Source organism: Mobula hypostoma, chromosome 5 (assembly GCF_963921235.1).
Source record: "Mobula hypostoma chromosome 5, sMobHyp1.1, whole genome shotgun sequence".
Classification (NCBI taxonomy): domain Eukaryota; kingdom Metazoa; phylum Chordata; class Chondrichthyes; order Myliobatiformes; family Myliobatidae; genus Mobula; species Mobula hypostoma.
This window is the reverse complement of record NC_086101.1, coordinates 140,305,225-140,327,619: the sequence shown is the minus strand read 5'-3', so window position 1 is coordinate 140,327,619 and position 22,395 is coordinate 140,305,225. Positions and strand designations below refer to the sequence as shown.

The 22,395-nt window shown below is 45.0% G+C and overlaps 1 protein-coding gene across 3 annotated transcripts in view; it reads left to right on the top strand.

The window, feature by feature from the left end:
* The window catches only part of fam189a2 (family with sequence similarity 189 member A2), a 108,691-nt gene that overhangs the window by 64,698 nt on the left and 21,598 nt on the right, over positions 1–22,395 (top strand). For all 3 annotated transcript variants that reach the window (XM_063049067.1, XM_063049068.1, XM_063049066.1), the window contains 4 exons: positions 596–730; positions 8,216–8,323; positions 9,168–9,301; positions 11,460–11,589. In XM_063049067.1, coding sequence (XP_062905137.1) covers positions 596–730; positions 8,216–8,323; positions 9,168–9,301; positions 11,460–11,589 — 507 coding nt within the window. The remainder of the gene's footprint in view (positions 1–595; positions 731–8,215; positions 8,324–9,167; positions 9,302–11,459; positions 11,590–22,395) is intronic.

Sequence of the window (22,395 nt, the reverse complement as noted above, 5' to 3'; positions counted from 1 at the left end):
AACAAAAATGAGCCATCTTTATCCTTTGAGAGTGGGGCACACTAGAGCAGGACACTTGAATCTGTCTCTTCCCAAGATATTGATACAGGTGATTTGAAAGTACAAACTCTGTGAATGTCAACTGCATTTGAGAATGATTTATTGGAAAAAAAACAGTAACTTGTTCTTATAGACATGTATGTATGAGAACAGCAGGGCCTTGATGTAGCATCTCATCCAGTGGGTACCAATTCCAACAGTGTGGCTCTCCCACTGTACTGCATTGCACTGTGGGTTAAGATTTTTGGGCTTACATTTTGGATTTGAGACTTGAGTTCAGAATCATATGTTGCAGTGACAAGAATGCCATCTGTCAGGGAAAACTCCCTTGGTCTTCCCAAGATAGGACCCTTTGAATCCTTTACATCACCCCTGAAGGATCAGCATCAGGAAATGTTGATGCTGTAAGTCAACAACAGATTGAAGTTGGATATGCGTCAAATATTTAGTTGCAAACAGAAATTCTTATTGTCCGATGCATTCATTACTTGTTGAGACTTGGCGTTCAGTTAAGCTAGAACTTCGATCTAATGTATTTTTCTTTTTGTACTTGCAGGTCAAGATTATTGAGGGTAGCAGTTGCTTCTGCTGCGAAGACAGCCAGGCAACGAAATGCAGCAGTAAGAAGGAAATATTGATATTATATCCAGTTCTCTCCGTGACATGTGACACTGTTCGCCTTGTGCTTAAGGTATAGTTCACGCATCATCTGCTTGTAAAACTATGGCACGTGGCTGGAAAATCCTTCACTGAGCTCCAGCTTGACTAATTAACAAGCCCGAATCTTCCAGAGCAATTGAATCCAGAAATTGAAAAGCTAAAACAGCTGATGCAGGCATTTCAACCAGGATGCCTCGGGATGTGATTGATACCTCCCTTGTGGCCTAGACAAGATTGTACATCTATAGAGGAACTGTGATCCCAGAAATCTCTCTCAGATGAGTAAAGGGCTAGAGTAGCTAGACAAAGAGAATAAAGAGACAAGGCCTATGCAAGGCTGGTCTCTTATTTGTATAATCCAATGACTATAAGCACAGGCCCACCCAGGGCTGTGTTCTTTAACACTGCCTGTTCTCACTTTTTACAAGTGACTGTACCTCCACAGACAAATTCATTCAAGTCCTAAAGTTCACAGATGACATGACTGTAGTTGGTTTTGTTGTAACTGTGAACTAAGTCAGCAGGGAGACACGGCTGGTAGATATAAAATTATTTATTTGAGACACGAGAGAGAGAGACCGACCGACCGACCGACCGACCGACCGACCGACCGACCCACCCACCCAATATTACAGAACATTTTGATATGTTAAAGACCAAAGGCAACAGGACAATTTTTGTAGTTACTATGCCCTCATAATGCTGCTTTTGAGTTGCATGTAATTGTTAACAACTCCTGCGTCTTCCCACCAATGCACCTAAAATGAGTGCGAATTACTAGTCGTATTCATGCAATGGAGTGTTGCGTGCATTCATGCATATGCAGACATATATCAGTCAATTGGGTATTTCCTGATCTGCAATTTACTGTTCTGAACTGTATTTAAATTCATTCTACAATCCATATTCAGGTTTAGATCTGAAGGTTCATTGCTATTGAGGTTAATATTTGTTATATATCCTAACTCCAGAATATGTTCTAACAGTCTCATCTCTAATAATAATGTTATACTGCTATCAAAAAGAGTGAGACTGCCTGGTAGCATGGTGTGTTCCTAACAACTTGCTGCTTAATGTTATAAAGACAGCAGAAATGAAGATTGACTTTCACCAACAACCTCCTACGTGCACCCCCCCCCCCCCCCCCAGAAATTAATGGTCAGGCTGTGTCTGTGATCGAGTCATTCAGATTCCGGGGGCCAATACAATACACTGAATTGGGACAAGCATGTTACGTTCATCTGTAGAAAAGCCCAGCAGAGATTGTTCTTCCTACGCCAGTGTAGGAAACTTAATATCTCATGGCGTATCCCGGTGAGTTTTTACTCGGCCATCATTGTGACCACTTATATCACTGTTTAGTTTCCTGCCACCTCCTCCCTCTCCAAGTCTAGGTTGTAGCGAGTGGTGCACACAGCAGAGAAGATCATTGGCTGTGACATTAAAAGAGCTGTCCATCGCCAGAGCAATGAAAAGAGCTGGAGAAGTTACCGCTAACTCCTCCCACCCTAGCAGACACCTATTCACCAAATTGCCCTCAGGGATGCGCTACAAGTCCATCACCACCAGGGCTACACATCATCTCCAAAGCTTCTTTCCCGTAGCTACCCAGCTTCTCAACAAAACTCACACAGGTGTGATACCCTCACTGTCCCTGCAAAACATCCATAAAATGCTTTCCTTGTTCCGTTGATAATTATTGAGTCTGTTTATATGCTCACATTTATTTAAGTTTGATTATTGACATTTACACATATGACCATACTGCTAATTGTTGATTTCTCGTGGCTGTTTGCGCTATTGTCTTGTAAAGTGTTGTTGCTACTGTGTTCTCTGTTATGGTATTGTCCTGTGTTCTATGTTTGGCACCGAATCGCAATCCATTCTGGTATGTTTTGTATACTGGCAATAAAGTGATTCTGATTCTTTAACTATGTCATCTGTTGACTGGATGAGGGGATGTATCAGAATTAGAGCCATGCCATTCAGAAGCAATGTAGGCAAGCATTTTGTAACCCAAAGTAGAGTGGATATCTGGCACACCTTCCTCTAAATAGTTTCTTGAAGCTGGATTGTATGCCCCATGAAGGACAGATTTTCATTTAAATGGAAACCTGCTATTTATTTTGACAAATCTCATAGAACAGTGCATCTGCAAACTTATTAGCTCGCCCTTCCACTTCCTAATCTAACTAATTTATAGAAATCACAAAGAGCAGGGGTCCCGGAACAGAACCCTGAGGAACACCACTAGGACTTCCAGGAAGAATACACTCCACCGACTACCACCCTCTGCCTTCTGTGGGCAGCCAATTCTGAATCCAAGTTGCCAAGTCTCCCTGGACCCTTTCTGAAGGGTCTCAACTTTCTGCATGAGTCTATAAATTCATATGGGCTAGCCAGTAGTATACTGGCATCAGTACTGGACCTCAACGTGTATGGTCCTGAGTTTGAATCCAGCCGGGTCCCAATCTGGGCAGCAGCGGTATGTGTGCGGAAGAAAGGCCTGGCAATCTACTTCCATATCTTACCACGAAAACCCGATGGACAGTTGTCTACCTGCATCCTGCCTTCATTCATTTTTTGCCACTTCCTCGAAAAATGTCCATCAGTCTTGTGAGTAATGACAAACCCCTCACAAAGTCACGTTGATTATCCCTAATCGGACCATGCTTCTCCAAATGCTCATAAGTCCTTTCTCTAAGAATCCTCTCCAATAGTTTGCCCACTGCTGATAGAGGTCTCATTGGTGTATAATTCCTAGGATTATCTCTATTACCTTCCTTGAACAATGGAAATAACACTTCCCATCATACAATCTTCTAGTATTATTCCTGTGGCCAATGAGGATGCAAAGATCATTTCTAAAGGTGCAGCAATCTCTTCTCCTGCTTCCCATAGTAACCTGGAGTATATCCTAGCAATACATACAAAATGCTGGAGGAACTTAGCAGGCCAGGCAGCATCTATGGAAAAGAGTACAGTCAACATTTCAGGCCGAGGCTTGTCAGCAGTAGTGATGAAGGGTTTCAGCCCAAAACGTAGACTGTTCACTCTTTTCCACAGATGCTATCTGGCCTGCTGATTTCCTCCAGCATTTTGTGTGTGTTGCTCGGATTTTCAGCATCTGCAGATTTTCTCTTGTTTGTGACTGGAGTATACCCCGTCCAGCCCTGGGGACTTGCCTACCCTAATGTTTTTCAATTTATTTCAATTCAAGTGTAATTGTCAATCAACCAAACAGGGATACTCATGAAGACAGCCAAATGAGACAGTGTTACTATGGAGTTATGGTGCTAAAACACGTCACCAACAGTTACACACAAGAACACATTTATGGAATAAAAGAATCACAACACCACGGCTTAACGCCCAGTCCTGGCACATACAAGTCAACAAACCCATATAGAATATCGGTAAGGTACAACAACACAGAATATGCATGCGCGTAGTCCAGACCCCCCAGCCCACCAGACCCCATGCCCTACATATAGAATATTAGGAAAAATACAACAATATACAATATGCATGTATATATAGTCCAGACCCTCTAGCCCACTGAAATCATCTCTCGACCAGTCCCGGTGCCTGCTGGTGATATCACAGCTTTGAGGCCCAGTCCTCGCTTATACAGGCACATATAGAATGTCAATAAAAACACAACCAGACAAATATATATGTATACATGAGGAATTCTGCAGATCAAACAACACACATCAAAGTTCCTGGTGAACGCAGCAGGCCAGGCAGCATCTCTAGGAAGAGGTACAGATGACGTTCCAGGCTGAGACCCTTCGTCAGGACTAACTGAAGAAAGAGCTAGTAAGAGATTTGAAAGTGGGAAGGGGAGGGGGAGATCCAAAATGATAGGAGAAGACAGGAGTGGGAGGGATGGAGCCAAGAGCTGGACAGGTGATTGGCAAAAGGGGTATGAGAGGATCATGGGCCAGGAGGCCCAGGGAGAAGGAAAAGGGGTGGGGGGGGGGAAAGCCCAGAGGATGGGCAGAGGTATAGTGAGAGGGACAGAGGGAGAAAAAGAGTGAGAGAAAGAATGTGTGTATATAAATAACAGATGGGGTACGAGGGGGAGGTGGGGCATTAGCAGAAGTTAACTTCTCTAACTTCCCCTAATGCCCCACCTCCCCCTCGTACCCCATCCGTTATTTATTTATATAGTTAGTCTTGACTATATATAGTTAGTTCTTCAGTTAGTCCTGACGAAGGGTCTCGGCTTGAAACGTCGACTGTACCTCTTCCTAGAGATGCTGCCTGGCCTGCTGCGTTCACCAGCAACTTTGAAGTATATATGTATGTAGTTCAGACCACTCAGTCCATTTGAAAGCTTCAGTCAAACACAACTGCATTGTGTCACGCCCTGGTGGAGCGTGATGGCTCAGACACCTCTGCCCCGGCAAGCGACCCGCAGTTTGAAGCCCGAGTCTCATCGAGTGTCGCTACAAAATCTGCAGTTGACCATAAGAGAGCTCGTCAATTGCCGAGTGAAACCCTGGGAAGGCAGCGTCGGCTCTGTTCTGGATGCTGCGCCACACTGCCCCCAGGGGAGTGCCACGGCTTGGTCTCCTCACTGCGGCGGCTGCAAACAGGCGACACCATGGTTTCAGACCTAGACATCACTCTGACTGAGGCCAGGGAGTACTCCGCCATCTTCCTCTGCTCTCATCCAATAAATCAGCAAGTTGAACTTGATTAACCAGATTAACAATGCCCAAAGGGGTCTTGTGACCGCAAGAAAAGTGACCATGACAGCCACTCGCTGTTTGACTGTAAGCCTCCATCGACTCAGGCTGCAGCACATCGCACAGCTCTTTCGTCAACTCCACCAGTGAGCAACTCATTGATGGTGTAGACCTGCAGTTCTTTAAGCTTTTAATGAATGCAGGATCTTGTGAATGTTAGAAGTATGTTTAAGTACAATGGTAACACCTTTTGTTGACCCTATAGAAGGTGCTGTGACCAGTCATGCCACCATCTCGCCATCAAAGGTTCTATAAGACCATAAGATACAGGAGCAGAATTAGGCCATTTGGCCCATCGAGTTGCTCTGCCATTTCATCCTGGCTGATCAAATTTTCCTCTCAGTCCCAATCTCCTGCATTCTCCCCGTAACCTTTTATGCCCTGACCAATCAAGAATCTATCAAGCTCTGTCTTAAATATACATAAAGACTCAGCCTCCACCGCTGCCTGTGGCAAAGAATTCCACAGATTCACCGTTCTCTGGCTAAACAAACTCCTTCTCATCTCCGTTCTAAAAGAACACCCTTCTATTTTGAGGCTGTGTGCTCTGGTCTTCAACCCCCACCATAGGAAACATCCTCTCCACATCCATTCTATCAAGGCCTTTCGCCGTTCGATAGGTTTCATTGAGGTCACCCCTCATTCTTCTGAATTCAAGGAATGCAGGCCCAGAGCCATCAAATGCTCTTCATATGACAAGCTGTTCAGTCCTGGAATTATTTTCGTGAACCTTTTTTGAATTCTCTTCAGTTTCAGCACATAGTCTCTTTCTTGACCTCGACAAGTTCCAGCATATCAGCCTGGTCTACACTGACCTCAGATTCATCAAGGTCCCTCTTTTTGTATGTGTTAAATATTCCACTGTCGCTAGTTGTGCTCTGTGAAATTCTAAGCTTTAGAATTCCCTCCTGGACCTTTCCATCTCTCTGCGTGCACAGTATTTTCTAATTTCGGATTACCCGTGGTGGGGCTGGTACAGGAGCTGCCTCAAAAGTGAGAGACCCAGCCAGGTTCAATCCTGACCTTGGGTATTGTCTGGGTGGAGTCTGCACATCCTCTCTTCCAGACATTCCACTTTCTTTCCATATGCAGATTGGCAGACTAACTGGCTGCTGTAAATTGCCCCCGGTATGTGGGTGAGTTATGGAATCTGGGAGGAGTCTATGAGAATGTGGGGAGAATGAATAATGGAATTAATGAGAGATTAATGGTCAACATGAACTTGATGGGCCAATGGGACCCTTTCTGTGAGGACCCTGGTGAGGTGCATAAAGTGCTGAATCTTAGTCAGAGTAAGCAAGAAGAACTATGTCCTTAGCAGGGAAGTCAATAACAAGAAGAGAAAAAATGTAAAGTTATTTCTGGATTGATTAGAGGATGTTGAAGAAGTGATTGTCCAAAGAACGGAGGGCTCCGGAACTCCCTGTCTAAAAGGGTGAAGGAGGTGGAAATTGTCAGTGCGTCCAGGTGTGGCCTAACCTACAGGGCTATGGACTGCGAGTTAGAATGTACCAGGAAGCTGCCTGGATCAGAGGCAATGAACTATTATGAGAGGTGGGACACACTTGGATTGTTGTCTCTGGTGCATTGGAGGCTGAGGGGAGACCTGGGAGAAGTTTGTAACATTTTGAGAGATATGGATAGGGTATGAAAAATCTTTTTTTATGTCCATATCAGAAATGTCAAAGACAGTTAAGGTGAGAGGGAGGATGTTTAAAGGAGATGTGCAGGCAAGTTTTTGACACAGAGTGGTGGGTGCTGAACCAGGCTGCCCGGACAAGTGGTGGAAGCAGGTACGACAGTGGTGTTTAAGACACTGTAAGATAGGCACATGAATTGTGCAGAGATGAAATGATATGGATGACATGCAGGCAGTTTAACTTGGCATTGTGTTTGGCACAGCCATTGTGAATCATACAGCCCATTGCTGTGTTGTACCTTTCTGTGTTCAGAATAGGCTAAAGAGATTATTTATTTGCCCAGTGTAATGCTGTAGACTCAATGGTCACTTCCTGTGCTGTGGAATACCATGTGCTTTATGATTACACATTCTCATCAGTCACTTTCTGGGAAACGACATTACTCCTGAACTCCAGGATATATCTCATGGTCAGGGCCACACGGGAAGAGAGTGATTATGCCAGGAAGGACTAAATGGGGTGTTTAAAAAGTAGGAGGCCTGGGTAAAATAGATAAGAAGGGCAGAGCAGAGTATTTCATCATTTGAGCTGGTAGAGGTTTCAGAAGGGATTTGGGGAGAAATCTTTTCACCCAAAGTTTGCTTGGGGCCTGAAGATAACTGCCTGAAAAATTTGCTGGAGGTAGAATCATGCTCACATTTACAAAGTACTTGCATTTGTTGTCATCCACTCAGCCGTGTACAATGATCCTGGAAACGGGAAGAGTTGGTGATGATGCTGTGGTCCAAGTGGTCATCCTCAGTGCCTTGATTTTGAATGATTCTTTCACATCATGTTAACTCTCAGTTGCTGTATTACTACAGCATGGCAAGCAGACTCACTGCTCTAAAAATGTCGGAAACAACTGAGCAGATCGAGCAGCGTCCATGGAGGGAAAAAGCAGAATTAACATTTCAGGGTGGTGACCTTGCACCGATTCTTAACCTGAAATGTTATCTGTTTCTCTCTCCACAGATGATGTGCTGGTTATTGTCAGTAACTTCTCTTTGGATTTCCAGCATCTGTGGTGTTCTGCCTGGGCTCCCATTAATTATTTCTCTCTTTTTTCCCCCCTCCCAGGACCTCCTGTTTGCCATTTGTGTGCTCAATGCATTGACCACCACAGTATGTGTTGTAGCTGCAGCTTTACAGTATCTCCAGATCTTCTCAGGCAGGCGACCTCAGGCGGTGAGCTTAACAAAACCACTTTTGTTTATTTTCAAAACGGCCACTCATCCAAACCTTTTGATGTTGTGCCAAATCAGAGGCACTCTTGTATCTGATTTAGAAGGTTGCGTGCTCGAGTTCTTTTGCAGAGATCTGAGCGGCCAATCCACACTGAAACTACCAGTGCAGTACTGAGGGAGTATCCTACTGCAGGAGGAGCAATCTTCACAATGGGATGCCCCTATTAAGTGCTTTTGGGTGGATTTAAGAGATTGTGGGTGGCTGTAAAGATGATACGGCCCTATTTGCCAGGAGAGCAGGAAGGCTTTTCCTGGTTGCATTGCCAATATTTATCCACCTTTAAAACAAATAATTGGATTACAATTATCATTGCTTGAGAATACTTGAGAAATATGTAACTGGGATCTGTTGTGAAAAACACAATATAACTTGAGGTCCTTTTCAGTACTGCCACAAGAAATGATAGAATTCTTTGCATGCTGTGCCACTTGTAGGATATTGACAGACAATATCTTGCAGCAAGGGATGGTTCCTCGCTTTAATTTTCTACTCAGTTGTGCTCATTGTGGGTGAAGGCAGCACTTATTGCCCATCCTAACCTCCTTTGAGATGGTGGTGCTGAACTACTTTCACCATTTGCTGCAGTCAGTGTGGTGAAAGTTCTACTGATATGTTGGGATGCAGGTCCAATGATCATAAAGAAACAGGGACATGCAGTATTTCCAAGCAAGGATGGGAGCCTGCAGAAGGTGGTGTTCCTTTGCATGTAAAGGGGACCTGTGTCTCAGTCTCTCTGAGTTGTATGCATATCTCATTGTTCTTTTTGTTCAATATGTTTTGTCAGATTGAAGCCCCGGTACCCCAAGAAGAGTCTGAGGGTACACCCCAGATTCCGGATCTGGATGAATTTGTTCCTCCCATCCCACCTCCTCCATACTTTTCCACCTTCTGCTCCTACAGTCCCAGGATTAATCCACGGTAAGGAGGGTTGTCCCTTTCCATCTTTTTTATCCACAGTACTCGGAATGCAACATGGACCAAATGAAACAGTGAAATGTTGGAATCCATGGCGTTCCAGAGATTTCCACAGATCACTAAAGTGTCATCGTCACAGTTGGTTAAAACAGAACAATCAAGAAGGCAAATATGTTTTGAGAGATGCGAAACTGCAGATGCTAGATACGGTGTATCTGGAGAAACGATCTGTTGGAGGAGCTCTTTGGGTTGAGCGGAGTCTGTGGTAGCAAGGGAATTGTGAACATTTCATGTCAAAACCCTGATCGGGATAGATGGAGCAGATGTTTGTTGCTCCAGGAAAGCATGTTATCTTTTATAATTAGAAAGCTCCAAGATCAAAGAGGAGGAGGAGGTCTTGTTACAGCTGCATGAATTCCTAGACTATATGCAGGATACCGTGTACCACTTCAGATGACATACTCTAATGAGGATATAAAATCTTATAGATTAATTAGAGCATGACAAGGGGTCCAAGAGATAGGTGTTGAGGAATGATTACCAAAGCTAGGGCATTGATCTCTGGATTGTAGATAGTTAGTTTCTTTATCTTTATATGAATGACTTGGATTGAAATGAATGACATAGATTGAAAGAGACTGTAACCTATCAAGCTTTGATGGTGGTAAACACCAGGTGAGGAAGAGTTATAAAGGTTGAGCAAAAAGACAAGAATAAAGAATGGTTCAATGAAAAATTAGAAATGTTTGGTTCCAGATATATGAGCCCCACTGAGAGCACATTTAGAATATCCTTCATGGGTCTGCTCTTCCACCTAGGGAGTGATATATCTGCCATGTGGGATTACAGTGACGATGTATCAGATTGATTCCTGGGCTGATGGGTTTGATGCATGGGGAGAACAGGCAATCAGGCTGCCTATTTTCTAGCACTGTAAGAATAAGAAGTGACATCAATGAAATGTGTGCAGATTTGCAGGGTAGATGTTGGACCTAGATCACAGTCTCAATAAAAACTACTGAGAGGAGAAGATATTTCTTCACCTGGACTGTGGTGAATCTTTGTAATTTTCTATCCAAAAAGGCTCAGGAAGCTCAGTCAGAGTATATCCAAGACAGAGATTGGTAGATTTTTATACACTAGGGAATGAAGCAAGAGTCTGTGTTCAGGAAAGTGGTGAGGCCTCTGTTGGTCAGAGTTGACCATGGATGTTGCATCTTGGCTGTCTAGATACACAAGCCTGGGCAATACGATATGGAGAGCAAGATGTTGCCCATGTAGCAAACTCCCCTTCTCCATGCTTCTGATGAACCCAAAGGAACGGCAGAGACCGATACAGTTTGGTACCAGCAGCATCACAGGAGTTGCCAGTCGGCATTGAACTCACCTTAGGACTGCCAAAGGGACTCCAGCTCCAGATTTTTCCATTGGTGTTTACTCCTTAAGCCTTCCCCATGAGGGGGTATAGCCGCAAGGCATCAGAGACTTGAGATCAGAGTTTTCCTTCTCCTCGATGAACTGCCAACCATGGCTGAATTCAGGAAAGTAGAGTTAAAGAAAACTGTTAACTATGATCTTATTTGCTGCCGGTACAGGCACGAATCTTATTTTAGCTTGGCTTAAGCGAATTTAAAATCCTTATCTGCTATTGTGTAATTTGGATTTTTATCTTGAGATTAGTGTATAAAATGATAGAGAGGATAGCCAGTTCCGTTTTCCCAGGGTGGTGATGGCTAATACAAGAGAGCATAACTTTCAGGTGAGCAGAGGAAAGTGTTAGGGGTATGTCAGAGGTAGGATTTTACACAGAGAGTGGTGCGTGTGTGTAACGCACTGCCAGGAGTAGTGGTAGAGGTGGATATATTAGGGAAATTTAAGAGACTCTTGGATAGGCATACAGTATGGATGAAAGAAAAATGGAGAACTATGTAAAGGGAAGGGTTAGATCTTTGGAGTAGGGTAAAAGGTCAGCACAACTTTGTGGGCTGAAGGGCTTGTACTGTGGTGTTCAATGTTCTATCACCAGACTACAGCAAAGTAATAATAATGCCATGCATTCACTACCATTCACTTGGTTTTAATAAGAGATTGAAATCTAATGGTCAAATCTGTTATCTGGCTGCGTAATGCTTGAAGACTGTCTGTCCTATTCTTGTTCCAGGATTCTTAGCAATGACGTAATTCCTTTGACGCATATCTACGCCTCCAGGATGAAAGGGATTGAAGTGTTTTGTCCTGTGGAACCCCCTCCCCCTTATGAAGCAGTTGTGAGGGACCAAAATAGTGAGCAGGTATGTTGGAGAAACAAAATGTGTTGGAAAATACACAAAGCAAGGATGCATATCCAGGAGTAGAGAGTCATTGATGGCGCTGTGCAGGTTGAAAAGGCCAGAACAAATACGAGCCAAACATTTGACTTGCTGAATGTTTCCAGCACATTTTTTTTATTGGCTTTGGGTAGGATTAAAAACAGAGGTTTTTTTGTTGAACTTTGACTAAACCAAGTAGATTTAGTTCTGGCTGCCAGGACCTGAACCACAGGATCTTTGTATTGTTTATATGAGACACAAGGCCATTCAACCATGTTATTTTTCTACAGCAATCCAGTCACTCTCCCTCTCCTTTCTTTGTGGCACTATATTCACAGTTCAGTGCCTATGTGATTCCCTTTGGAGTCCCTAATTGACTCTGTTTACAAACTGCTTACAGAAGGAGGCCAGTCAGATTGCTGGGTACATGCTGGCTTCCAGCAGACCAATGCCATAGGTCCTGTTTCCCCACTAGCTGTTTCCTGCAACTTGTGCTCCTTCACATGTCCATCAGCACCACAATAGCTTTTTACTATACAGTCTACAGTGAACATACCTGCACACTGGGATGTGTGAAGGAACTGGAGCACCCACAGAAACTTGTGCAGTGGCAGGGAAAGGGTGCAAACCCTTCCTGAACAGCACCAGTGCTCAGGATCGAACCTGATTTCAATGGAATGCTGAGATACCCCCACTTTATAGGTAGAGTTGCAGATGGAAACCACCGTGTATATGAAGGTTTATCCCAGACTCCCACTGCCACTCCTTGAATCTTTAGCCATTTCTCCAAATCTTTGTCATCTTATCCTTAAACCATCTGCTAATGGAAGCACCCTTTCAGTTACCCAAATACTTATCGTTAGGGTTAGGGAGTTGTGGGCATGCTACAGTATGTTGGTGCCAGAAGCGTGGCCAACGGTTGTCTAAGATAACACTGTTTGAAATGAAGGATGAGAATTACAATCTGTTGAAAAAATGTTCTGCATAAATGTATAATATTATAAAGGTGTAATAATAATAAGGTTGTTGTGGTGGGAGATTTTAATTTCCCAAATATCAATTGGCATCTCCCTGAAGCGAGGGGATAGGTGGGGTGGAGTTTGTTAGGTGTGTTCAGGAAGGTTTCTTGACACAATATGTAGATAAGTCTACAAGAGGAGAGACTGTACTTGATCTGGTATTGGGAAATGAACCTGGTCAGGTGTCAGGTCTCTCAGTGGGAGAGCATTTTGGAGATAGTGATCACAATTCTATCTCCTTTGCCATAGCATTGGAGAGGGATAGGAACAGATAAGTTAGGAAAGGGTTTAATTGGAGTAAGGGGAAATATGAGGCTATCAGGCAGGAACTTAGAAGCATAAATTGGAAACAGATGTTCTCTGGGAAACGTACGGAAGAAATGTGGCAAATGTTCAGGGGATATTTGCGTGATGTTCTGCATAGGTATATTCCAGTGAGACAGGGAAAGGATGGTGGGGTACGGGAACCGTGGTGTACAAAGGCTGTTGTAAATCTAGTCAAGACGCAAAGAAGAGCTTACAAAAGGTTCAAAAGACTAGGTAATGATAGAGATATAGAAGATTATAAGGCTAGCAGGAAGGAGTTTAAGAATGAAATTTGGAGAGCCAGAAGGGGCCATGAGAAGGCCTTGGCGGACAGGATTAATGAAAACCCCAAGGCATTCAACAAGTATGTGAAGAGCAAAAGGATAAGACATGAGAGAATAGGACCAATCAAGTATGACAGTGGAAAAGTGTGTATGGAACTGGAGGAGATAGCTGAGGTACTTAATGAATACTTTGTTTCAGTATTCACTACAGAAAAGGATCTTGGCAATCGTAGAGATGACTTACAGCAGACTGAAAAGCTTGAGCATGTAGATATTAAGGAAGAGGATGTGCTGGAGTTTTGGAAAGCATCAAGTTGGATAAGTCGCCAGGACTGGGCGAGATGTCCCAAGGCTACTGTGGGAGGCGAGGAAAGAGATTGCTGAGCCTCTGGCAATGATCTTTGTATCATCAATGAGGACGGGAGAGGTTCTGGAGGATTGGAGGGTTGCGGATGTTGTTCCCTTATTCAAGGAAGGGAGTAGAGATAGCCCAGGAAATTATAGACCAGTGAGTCTTACTTCAGTGGTTGGTAAGTTGATGGAGAAGATTTATGAGCATTTGGAGAGGCATAATGTGATTAGGAATAGTCAGCATGGCTTTGTCAAAGGCAGGTCAGGCCTTACAAGCCTGATGGAATTTTTTGAGGATGTGACTAAACACATTGATGAAGGTAAAACAGTAGATGTAGTGCATATGGATTTCAGCAAGGCACTTGATAAGGTACCCCACGCAAGGCTTATTGAGAAAGTAACGAGGCATGGGATTCAAATGGGATCCAAGGGGTCATTGCTTTGTGGATCCAGAACTGGCTTGCCCACAGAAGGCAAAGCGTGGTTGTAGATGGGTCATATTCTATACGGAGGTCGGAAACCAGTGGTGTGCCTCAGGGATCTGTTCTGGGACATCTACTCTTCATGATTTTTATAAATGACCTGGATGAGGAAGTGGAGGGATGGGTTAGTAAATTTGCTGATGACACAAAGGTCAGGGGTGTTGTGGATAGTGTGGAGGGCTGTCAGAAGTTATAGCGGGACAATGATAGGATTGAAAACTGGGGTGAGAAGTGGCAGATGGAGTTCAACCCAGATAACTGTGAGGTGGTTCAATTTGGTAGATCAAGTATGATGGCAGAATATAGTATTAATGGTAAGACTCTTGGCAGTGTGGAGGATCAGAGGGATCTTGGGGTCCGAGTCCATAGGACACTCAAAGCTGCTGCGCAAGTTGACTCTGTGATTAAGAAGGCATATGGTGCATTGGCCTTCATCAATTGTGGGATTGAGTTTAAGAGCCGAGAGGTAATCTTGAAGCTATATAGGACCCTGGTCAGACCCCACTTGAGTACTGTGCTCAGTTCTGATCGCCTCACTACAGGAAGGATCTGGAAACCATGGAAAGGGTGCAGAGGAGATTTACAAGGATGTTTGCTGGATTGGGGAACATGCCTTATGAGAATAGGTTGAGTGAACTCGGCCTTTTCTCCTTGGAGTGATGGAGGATGAGAGGTGACCTGATAGAGGTGCATAGGATGATGAGAGGCATTGATCGTGTGGATAGTCAGAGGCTTTTCCCCACGGTTGAAATGGCTAACACAAGAAGGCACAGTTTTAAGGTGCTTGGAAGTAGGTGCAGAGGAGATATCAGGGGTAAGCTTTTTACGCAGAGAGTGGTGAGTGTGTGGAATGGGCTGCCGGCAGTGGTGGTGGAGGCAGATACGATAGGGTCTTTTAAGAGACTCCTGGGTAGGTACATGGAGCTTAGAAAAATAGAGGGCTATGGGTAACCCTAGGTAATTTCTAAGGTAAAGACATGTCTGGCACAGCTTTGTGGGCCAAAGGGTCTGTATTGTGCTGTAGGTTTTCCACGTTTCTAAATACTGATCTTTCCCCAACCGTAACGGAGCACAGCTTCAGGATATTTTGCACCTTCCACAGGGACTGCAGAATGGCTCATCTGTGGAAGCTGCTGCCTCAGAGTTCCAGTGACCTGAGTTCAATCCTGATCTCGGGAGCTGTCTGCGTGTTCTCCATATGACTCCGCAGGTTTCCTCCACGTGATCCAGATTCCTCCCACATCCCACAGACGTGCAGGTTGATCAGTTGTCTGGCCACTGTGAATTACACCTGAAAGTGGCCACACCAGTAGATGGGGTGACAAAGAAGATGCACAGTATGCTTCCCTTTGTTGGTTGGGGCATGGAGTATAAAAATAAGGAAATCATGTTGTAGGTGTATAGAATTTTGGTTATGCCACAGCTGGATTAATGTGTCAGTCCCAGTTGTCCCATTGCAGGGAGAATGTGAGGCTTTGGAAAAGGTGCAGAAGAGGTTTACCAGTACACTGTGTGGATTAGAGAGTATAAGCTATAATGAGTGCTCGGACAAACCTGTGTTGCTTTCTACGGAGCATCAGACTCTGAGGACAAGACCTGATAGAAATTTATAAGATTATGAGAGGCATAGAGTAGAAATGTCAACCAGTGGTGCATTGCTAGCCGGAGCACACCGGAACGCGTCCGGCACATCTTCAAGAAAAAAGCAGAAATAAACAAGATAATTAATTAGGTGCTGCCCAGGGTGATTTGAGTATCTCAGAAACTGCTGATCTCCTAGGATTTTTACACATAACAGACTCTGGAGTTTACAAAGAATGGTGCCAAAAACAAAAAAAATCCAGCGAGTGGCTGTTCTGTGATCGAAAACATCTTGTTAAATCCACTCGTTGAAGTGCAAAGGTCGTTGAGGCAGGTACATGGATAAGAAAGGTTTAAAGAGATAGAAGTAGAACATAGAACAGTACAGGCTGTTTGCCCCTCGATGTTGTGGCAACCTTTAAAACTACTCTGAGGTCAACCTAATGCTTCCCTCCTACATAACCTTTCATTTTTCTATCATCCATGTGCCTATCTAAGAGTTTCTTAAATGTTCCTCTACCACCAGTGTCATGCACCCACCACTCTCTGTGTAAAGAACTTACCTCAGACATCTCCCTATACTATCTTCCAATCACCCTCAAATTATGCTCCCTTGTATTAGCCAATTCACCCTGGGCAAAAGGTCTCTAGCTATCCACTCCATCTATGCCTTTTATCATCTGTACAGATCTATCAAGTCATCTCTCACCCTGCTTAACTCCAAAGAGAAGAACCCTAGCTCACTCAGCCTTCCTTCATAAGACATGCCCTCTAATCTAGGCAGCATCCTCTGCACCTTTCTAAGACTTCCACAGCCATTCTATAATGAGGCAAGCTGAACTGAACACAGTATTCCAAGTGTGGCCTAACAGGATTCTATAGAGCGGTATCATTAGCTTGCGGCTCTTGAACTCAATTCCCCTGACTAATGAAGACTAACACACTATATGCATACTTAGCAACCCCATCAACTTGCCCAGCAACTTGGAGGTATCTATGGACATAGATCGCAAAACCCCTGTGTTCCTCTACACTGCTAAGAATCCTGCCATTAACCCTGTACTTCACATTCAGATTTGACCTTGCAAAATAAATCACCTCACGCTTTCCTGGGTCGAACTCCATCTGCCACTTCTCTGCCCAGCTTCGTATCCTGCCAATGTACCGTTGCAACCTACAATAATCCTCCGCATTATCCACAACTTCACCAACCTTTATGTGGGTGAAATGCAGACAAACGGTGCAGGCTGCGGTAAGCAACTTAGTCAGCCTGAACAAGCTGGGCTGGAGGACCTGTTTCCATGCTGGGTCACTCTATGACTCTTAACTGTCCTGCTGCACTTCTCTGAGTTTATTTTGGAATCGAGATGATATTTGTAGCTGTCACATGGCCGTGACACTGACACTCTGGGCTGCAGCCTTGTGTTTAGTCTGGTTGCCACAGCTTCAGGCTCAATAGTCACATCACATTGCCTCAGCGAAACAGGCCAAAAGGCAAGACTCAGTCCAGAGCACTCCCCTTTCACAAGCTGTTAATCTTTTCTCTTTCTGCTCTAGTGCATTTGTCACTGACGAGCTAGTGAGCAGCCTGTAAATGGGTTGACTGTGATTTTGGAAAGAGGTGCTGGCGGGGGATGGGCTGTCTGTACTGCCCCAGTTTTACTATTGTATCCCGACAATGCACCATCTCGGCATTTCATGGATTCATAGTCAGTGACAGTAGAGAAAGGAAGACCATAAATATGAGCAAGGTTGAGAGGCAGCAGTCTCTCCATTCCCTGCAGATTGGTGCTTTTGTCTAAAATTGCTGCTTTATTGCCGAAATTTGTTGGCTCACTGTCTGGCACTCCCTTTTAAAGATTCAAAAAAAAATCAGTCTTGTCTTCAGGTCCCTTCATGATCTCACCACCCCCCTCGCATTGCTATATTGCTATAAAGTGTTTCAGTCTTTACATCCTCAGACATCCTCTTCACTTCCAGTTACTGTACTTGTACATCCGTGATCTCAATCAGTGACTTACCCCACCAAGGTCTCCACTTTTCCTAAAGCTCCCCGTCTCTCCTGCTTTTCCCAGGAAGCCCAGCTCTGTGACGCAGCGTTAAACAAACTGTCCTGAAACCTCTTTGGGTGTGGAGGCAATCTCTTTTCATGATGACCCTGCTGTGACATGTTGTGTGATGTTTCACAGTATTAATGATGCTGAAAAAATGCAAGGTGGTGTTGAAATAAGGAAAAGAAATTGCCTTTTAAACTCACAGGAGAGCATAGGCCATCAACTTTTGCTGTTGATGTTTTTGTAGCAGGCAGTTTCTTTTTTTACGAGGCAGAGTTGCTAGCTCGATGCTCCACCCAGCACGGATGGAAAGCATGCCAGGGGAGCCGGCTGGGTTCGAACTCAGGAGCCTTTGCTCCGAAGTCCAGTGCTGATGCCACTACGCCACCAGCTGGCTAAGGTGGTGTTGCCTGCACTTTATATTTCAACTCTTAAGTCATCAGGGTGACATTCAGTTTTGACCCCAGTGTGATCTGCCCTCAGCTTTTGCCACTCCCAAACAACCATTTATGTGATACACTAACCGTGAGCATGAATCAGCTAATCAAAGATGAATAATAACAATATTTAACTAATAGTCAGATAGTTATTTCTCATATCCACTCTTTCAGCGGAAGAATGCAGAAGGGATTATGGCTCCATGAATGTCAGCGAGAGTTGACTCTAGACAATGAATCAGGAAAGCCAGATGTCTGGACTTGTTGTCTCTGCACGGACAGGCACCAACTTCCTCCCTAGAGATTTTAAAAGAAGCATTTTGTCTCATTGAGCAGAAATGTTTTTAGAAAAGGTTTTAATCTGTATGATGCGTCTTGCAACCTTGGGGCATAGCGCAGTGTTTGTAAATGTTCGGGCAGCCAGTTAAAGGTTCCAAAGGTACATTTAATGTCAGAGAAATGTATACAATATACATCCTGAAATTCTTTTTCTTCACAACCATGCACAAAAACAAAGGAGTGCCTCAAAGAATGAATGACAGTTAAATGTGTTACGTACCCCGTAACTGGGTTACCAAACCAGCAGAAATGGATCACTCAGTTGGAGTCTGGAGTACTAGGACTAAGAAAGTTTTATTAAAGAAACAAGCAACACAGTAATCGAAAGGATAATAAATGCAACAGTTCAGCGATGATAAACACACATGTGCACAGAATTAAGATAACAGCATCAATCAAGCTCTATCGTTGTCTAGGGGTAAATGACCAAATTTCAAAGTGACTCAAAGTTCAGTCCAGTTTAGTAGTTCAGTTCGCAGTAATCGTTGCCATGGCGATGGACAACGTGGGGGGAGAGAGAGAGAGAGAACAGGAACAACTCATCATTCAGACATGGCTTCACTCACAGACCCACGATATGGCTCACAAGCAACTTTTTTTTGGCGGGTCCTTGGTGATGTCACCTGAGGTCACCGACTGTGACCCCTCCTCCAGATGCGGTCGATCCTCTGCAGTGAACCCGGCAACCAGGCAAGGGCGGACACATACCGGGTTCCCGCTGATCGTACCTTTCCACCCTGGCCGTTGTCTGGTACCTCTCACCGACTTGTGAGAAGCATACCGCTTCCAGGGTCTCGTTCCCTCGGGTGGCGTGTGTGTTGCCTTAGCAAACCGGTCCCTTTTTATCCCCCTGCTGGGGTATCGCCTGTCCATCACTTCAAACAGTTCAAGGTTCAAAGGGGGGAGCCGCTCCAGACAGCTCTCTCTCCCCCGTCCCTTCATTACACATCTCCAGACGCTGCTCTATTGTTCCTTATCTCTCCTTCCCCTGAGGGCAGGTGGCAGACCACTTGCTGATGTCACTGATGCTAACCTAGGCCAGCAAACATCTTAATTTTATGTGTATTCTCGTCACACTTCCCCCCTTTTAAGGATTTTTACCGGGAGGTAAAAATTACAACCATGAATACATTATTTGATACATACACAAATATACATCTTTATCAGCTATTTGGCTAACACAGCGAGTTTGAAGCTGTCAACACCTTGACAGACAGTCATCGCATTTTCTGTTCCTTTTACACGTGTTATTAATAATCCCTTAGACCAGGCTCCAACTCAGCAAACTTCATAGTGGCCAAAAACACTGATGAATTGCGACCAGTGTAACCTCTCATTTGGTTTTGTCCCGGACCACAATAACAAGGGTCGTCCCATTCCAACTCAGTTTTCTCTCGCAAGGGCTTAGTAGGAGGGGAACGGGTATTGACCGCAGAGTTATTGCAAAACTTCCTGCAGTACCCCACCATCACCAAGAGCCTTCTGAGGGCCCTCTTGTCTGTCGGGGTTGGGAGGTCAGCGATAGCCTGCACTGTAGCTTGCATCACTGCCAGCTGCCCCTGTGTCACCACAATTCCCAGGTAAGTGACTCTCGTGTGGCCGAATTCATTTTTTTCAAGGTTCACTATCAAACTGGCTTCAGACAGCCGTATTAAATTGCCAATACACACCTCTGTGTTCATCAGCCCTTTAGTCACTGAATTACTCATTATATATGAGTGTTCTTTACTGGGCCGCCCTATTGTAACAGACATCACCCAACGTCCCAGTTTTTTGCATTTCCTCGGGACAATCAAGCACACGGATGCGAGTCGTTTAATTACTTCTTCTAAAGATTCGCTTTGTTCGGGGATTAAGGGAGAGACCTTATCAGTAGACCCGGCCAAAACAATAGCCTTCTCCCATTTGACCGATCCCATCCTAATCTTTTCAAAATGGTTTTTTCCTCTTATCAGGGGGCCCCTAGCTTCATTGATTTCCACGCTAACACCGACTAGGTTTGTTAGCATATCAAAAGCCGGTGACTGTCTCAGTTCGCGTCGGTCATGATCAATAACATTTCTCCCCCTGGGCAGCCGGTAAATCTCTTTCATGATTCCACCAACTGTTTCCTCCAGCACCGCAAAATGTCCACCGGGGGGTACCTCGTGGGCCATGTTAAAAACCTCATCCCCATAACTCTTTTGCACCACCCCCCACTCCTCATCTGCGGATACTGTACTTGATTTCCCTTTCTTTCTTAGCACTTCCTCCTCCGCACAATAGTCTACTAGTTCCCTTGTTAAAGCTGTGTCAGAGAGAGCTGTCTCTGCCACAACCATCAGCCCCTCGTCTCACTCCTGCGTCTGCACAAATTCTTTCCTGGCTACTGCTACGTCCGTCCCAGCTCCCTCACTACCTCTTGTCTCACTACACCCCGTCTCATACAAGGTTGGCAGAAACGTTTCAGCTAAATTTACCACCACAGCTAAATTCACTACTGCAGCCCCATGATGAACCTGTGAGTCCATGGGCTGGGCCTCAATGCTGGCAGGCTGACCTGTCAATCTCACGACTGGGAACACGATTCCTCCGGCGATGTCATTACCGAGCAAGACTTCCACGTCTTTCATCGGTAATTCGGACCTCACCCCGATCGTGACTAGTCCAGAGACCAGGTTGCTCTGTAAGTGTATCTGGTGCACAGGGACTGACTCTGTCCCTTCCCCAACACCTTTGACCTCTACCTCCCCAGTCTGGGTCTCTGAGCTAAACTCTAATACACTCTTCAGTATTAGTGACTGACACGCTCCCGTGTCTCTCCAGATCCGCACTGGAACTGGTTTTAACCTCTCCTTCACTGACACCAGTCCGGCCGAGATAAACCTCTTGCGCCCTTCCTGGACTTTTACAGACCTGTCCTTCCCTAGCGGTTTGCTTAACAGCTCGATACAGCCATTCAAAATTTCCGCTTTTCCTTTCCCCGTCTCCTTCCTTGGGGCAAAGCACCTGGACGCAAAGTGTCCGGCTTTCCCACAATTATAACAGATGACCCCAGGAGACTTCCTACCAGTCTGCTCCCGGTCTACCTTATCCTTTTCACTAGTCCCCGGCTTACTTTCTGACTTTTCCGGCGGACTCTCCCCGCCGTCCTGACTACCCTTCTGGTAGCCTTTACTTGGGGCAAACTTCATTTTATGCGTCAACGCATACTCATCCGCTAACTTAGCAGTTGCGGCTAACGTGGCTGCCTCTTTCTCATCGAGGTAGGGTCTCATACCCTCAGGGACACAACCTTTAAACTGCTCAATCAGGATCAGTTGTAGCAGTCTGTCATAATCCCCCTCTACCCCCTTTGAGGCGCACCAACGCTCACAATATGTCTGCATCTCACGGGCAAACTCCAAATACGTGCAGTCCCACTGCTTCCTCGCATTCCGGAACCTCTGCCGGTATGCCTCTGGGACCAACTCATAAATCCTGAGGATGGCCTCCTTCACCACCTCATACTTCTGGGCATCTTCCGCGGACAAAGCTGAGTAAGCTTGTTGGGCTTTCCCTTTCAGTACACTCTGAAGCAAAACAGCCCACTTATCCCTCGGCCAGTCCTGACTTATAGCCACTTTTTCGAAGTGGAGGAAGTACCGATCCACATCGGTATCGTCAAATGGGGGAACCAGCCTAACCTCCTGGGTCGCCCGGAACCCTCCACCTTGGTTCGGCACAGGCCCCTGCTCTTCCCTTATCTTTAACTTCTGTAGCTCAAATTCCCTTTCCCTCTGTTTCTCCTCTCTCTCCAACTGTCTGTCCCTCTCTCTCTCTTCTCTCTCCAACTGTCTTTCTCTCTCTTGCCTTTCTACCTCTTTCTCTCTCTCCTGCCTTTCTAACTGCTTCTCTTCGTGTTCTAACTGCCGTACCCGGAACTCGTGCTCGAGTCTCAGTTTTCCAAGCTGTAC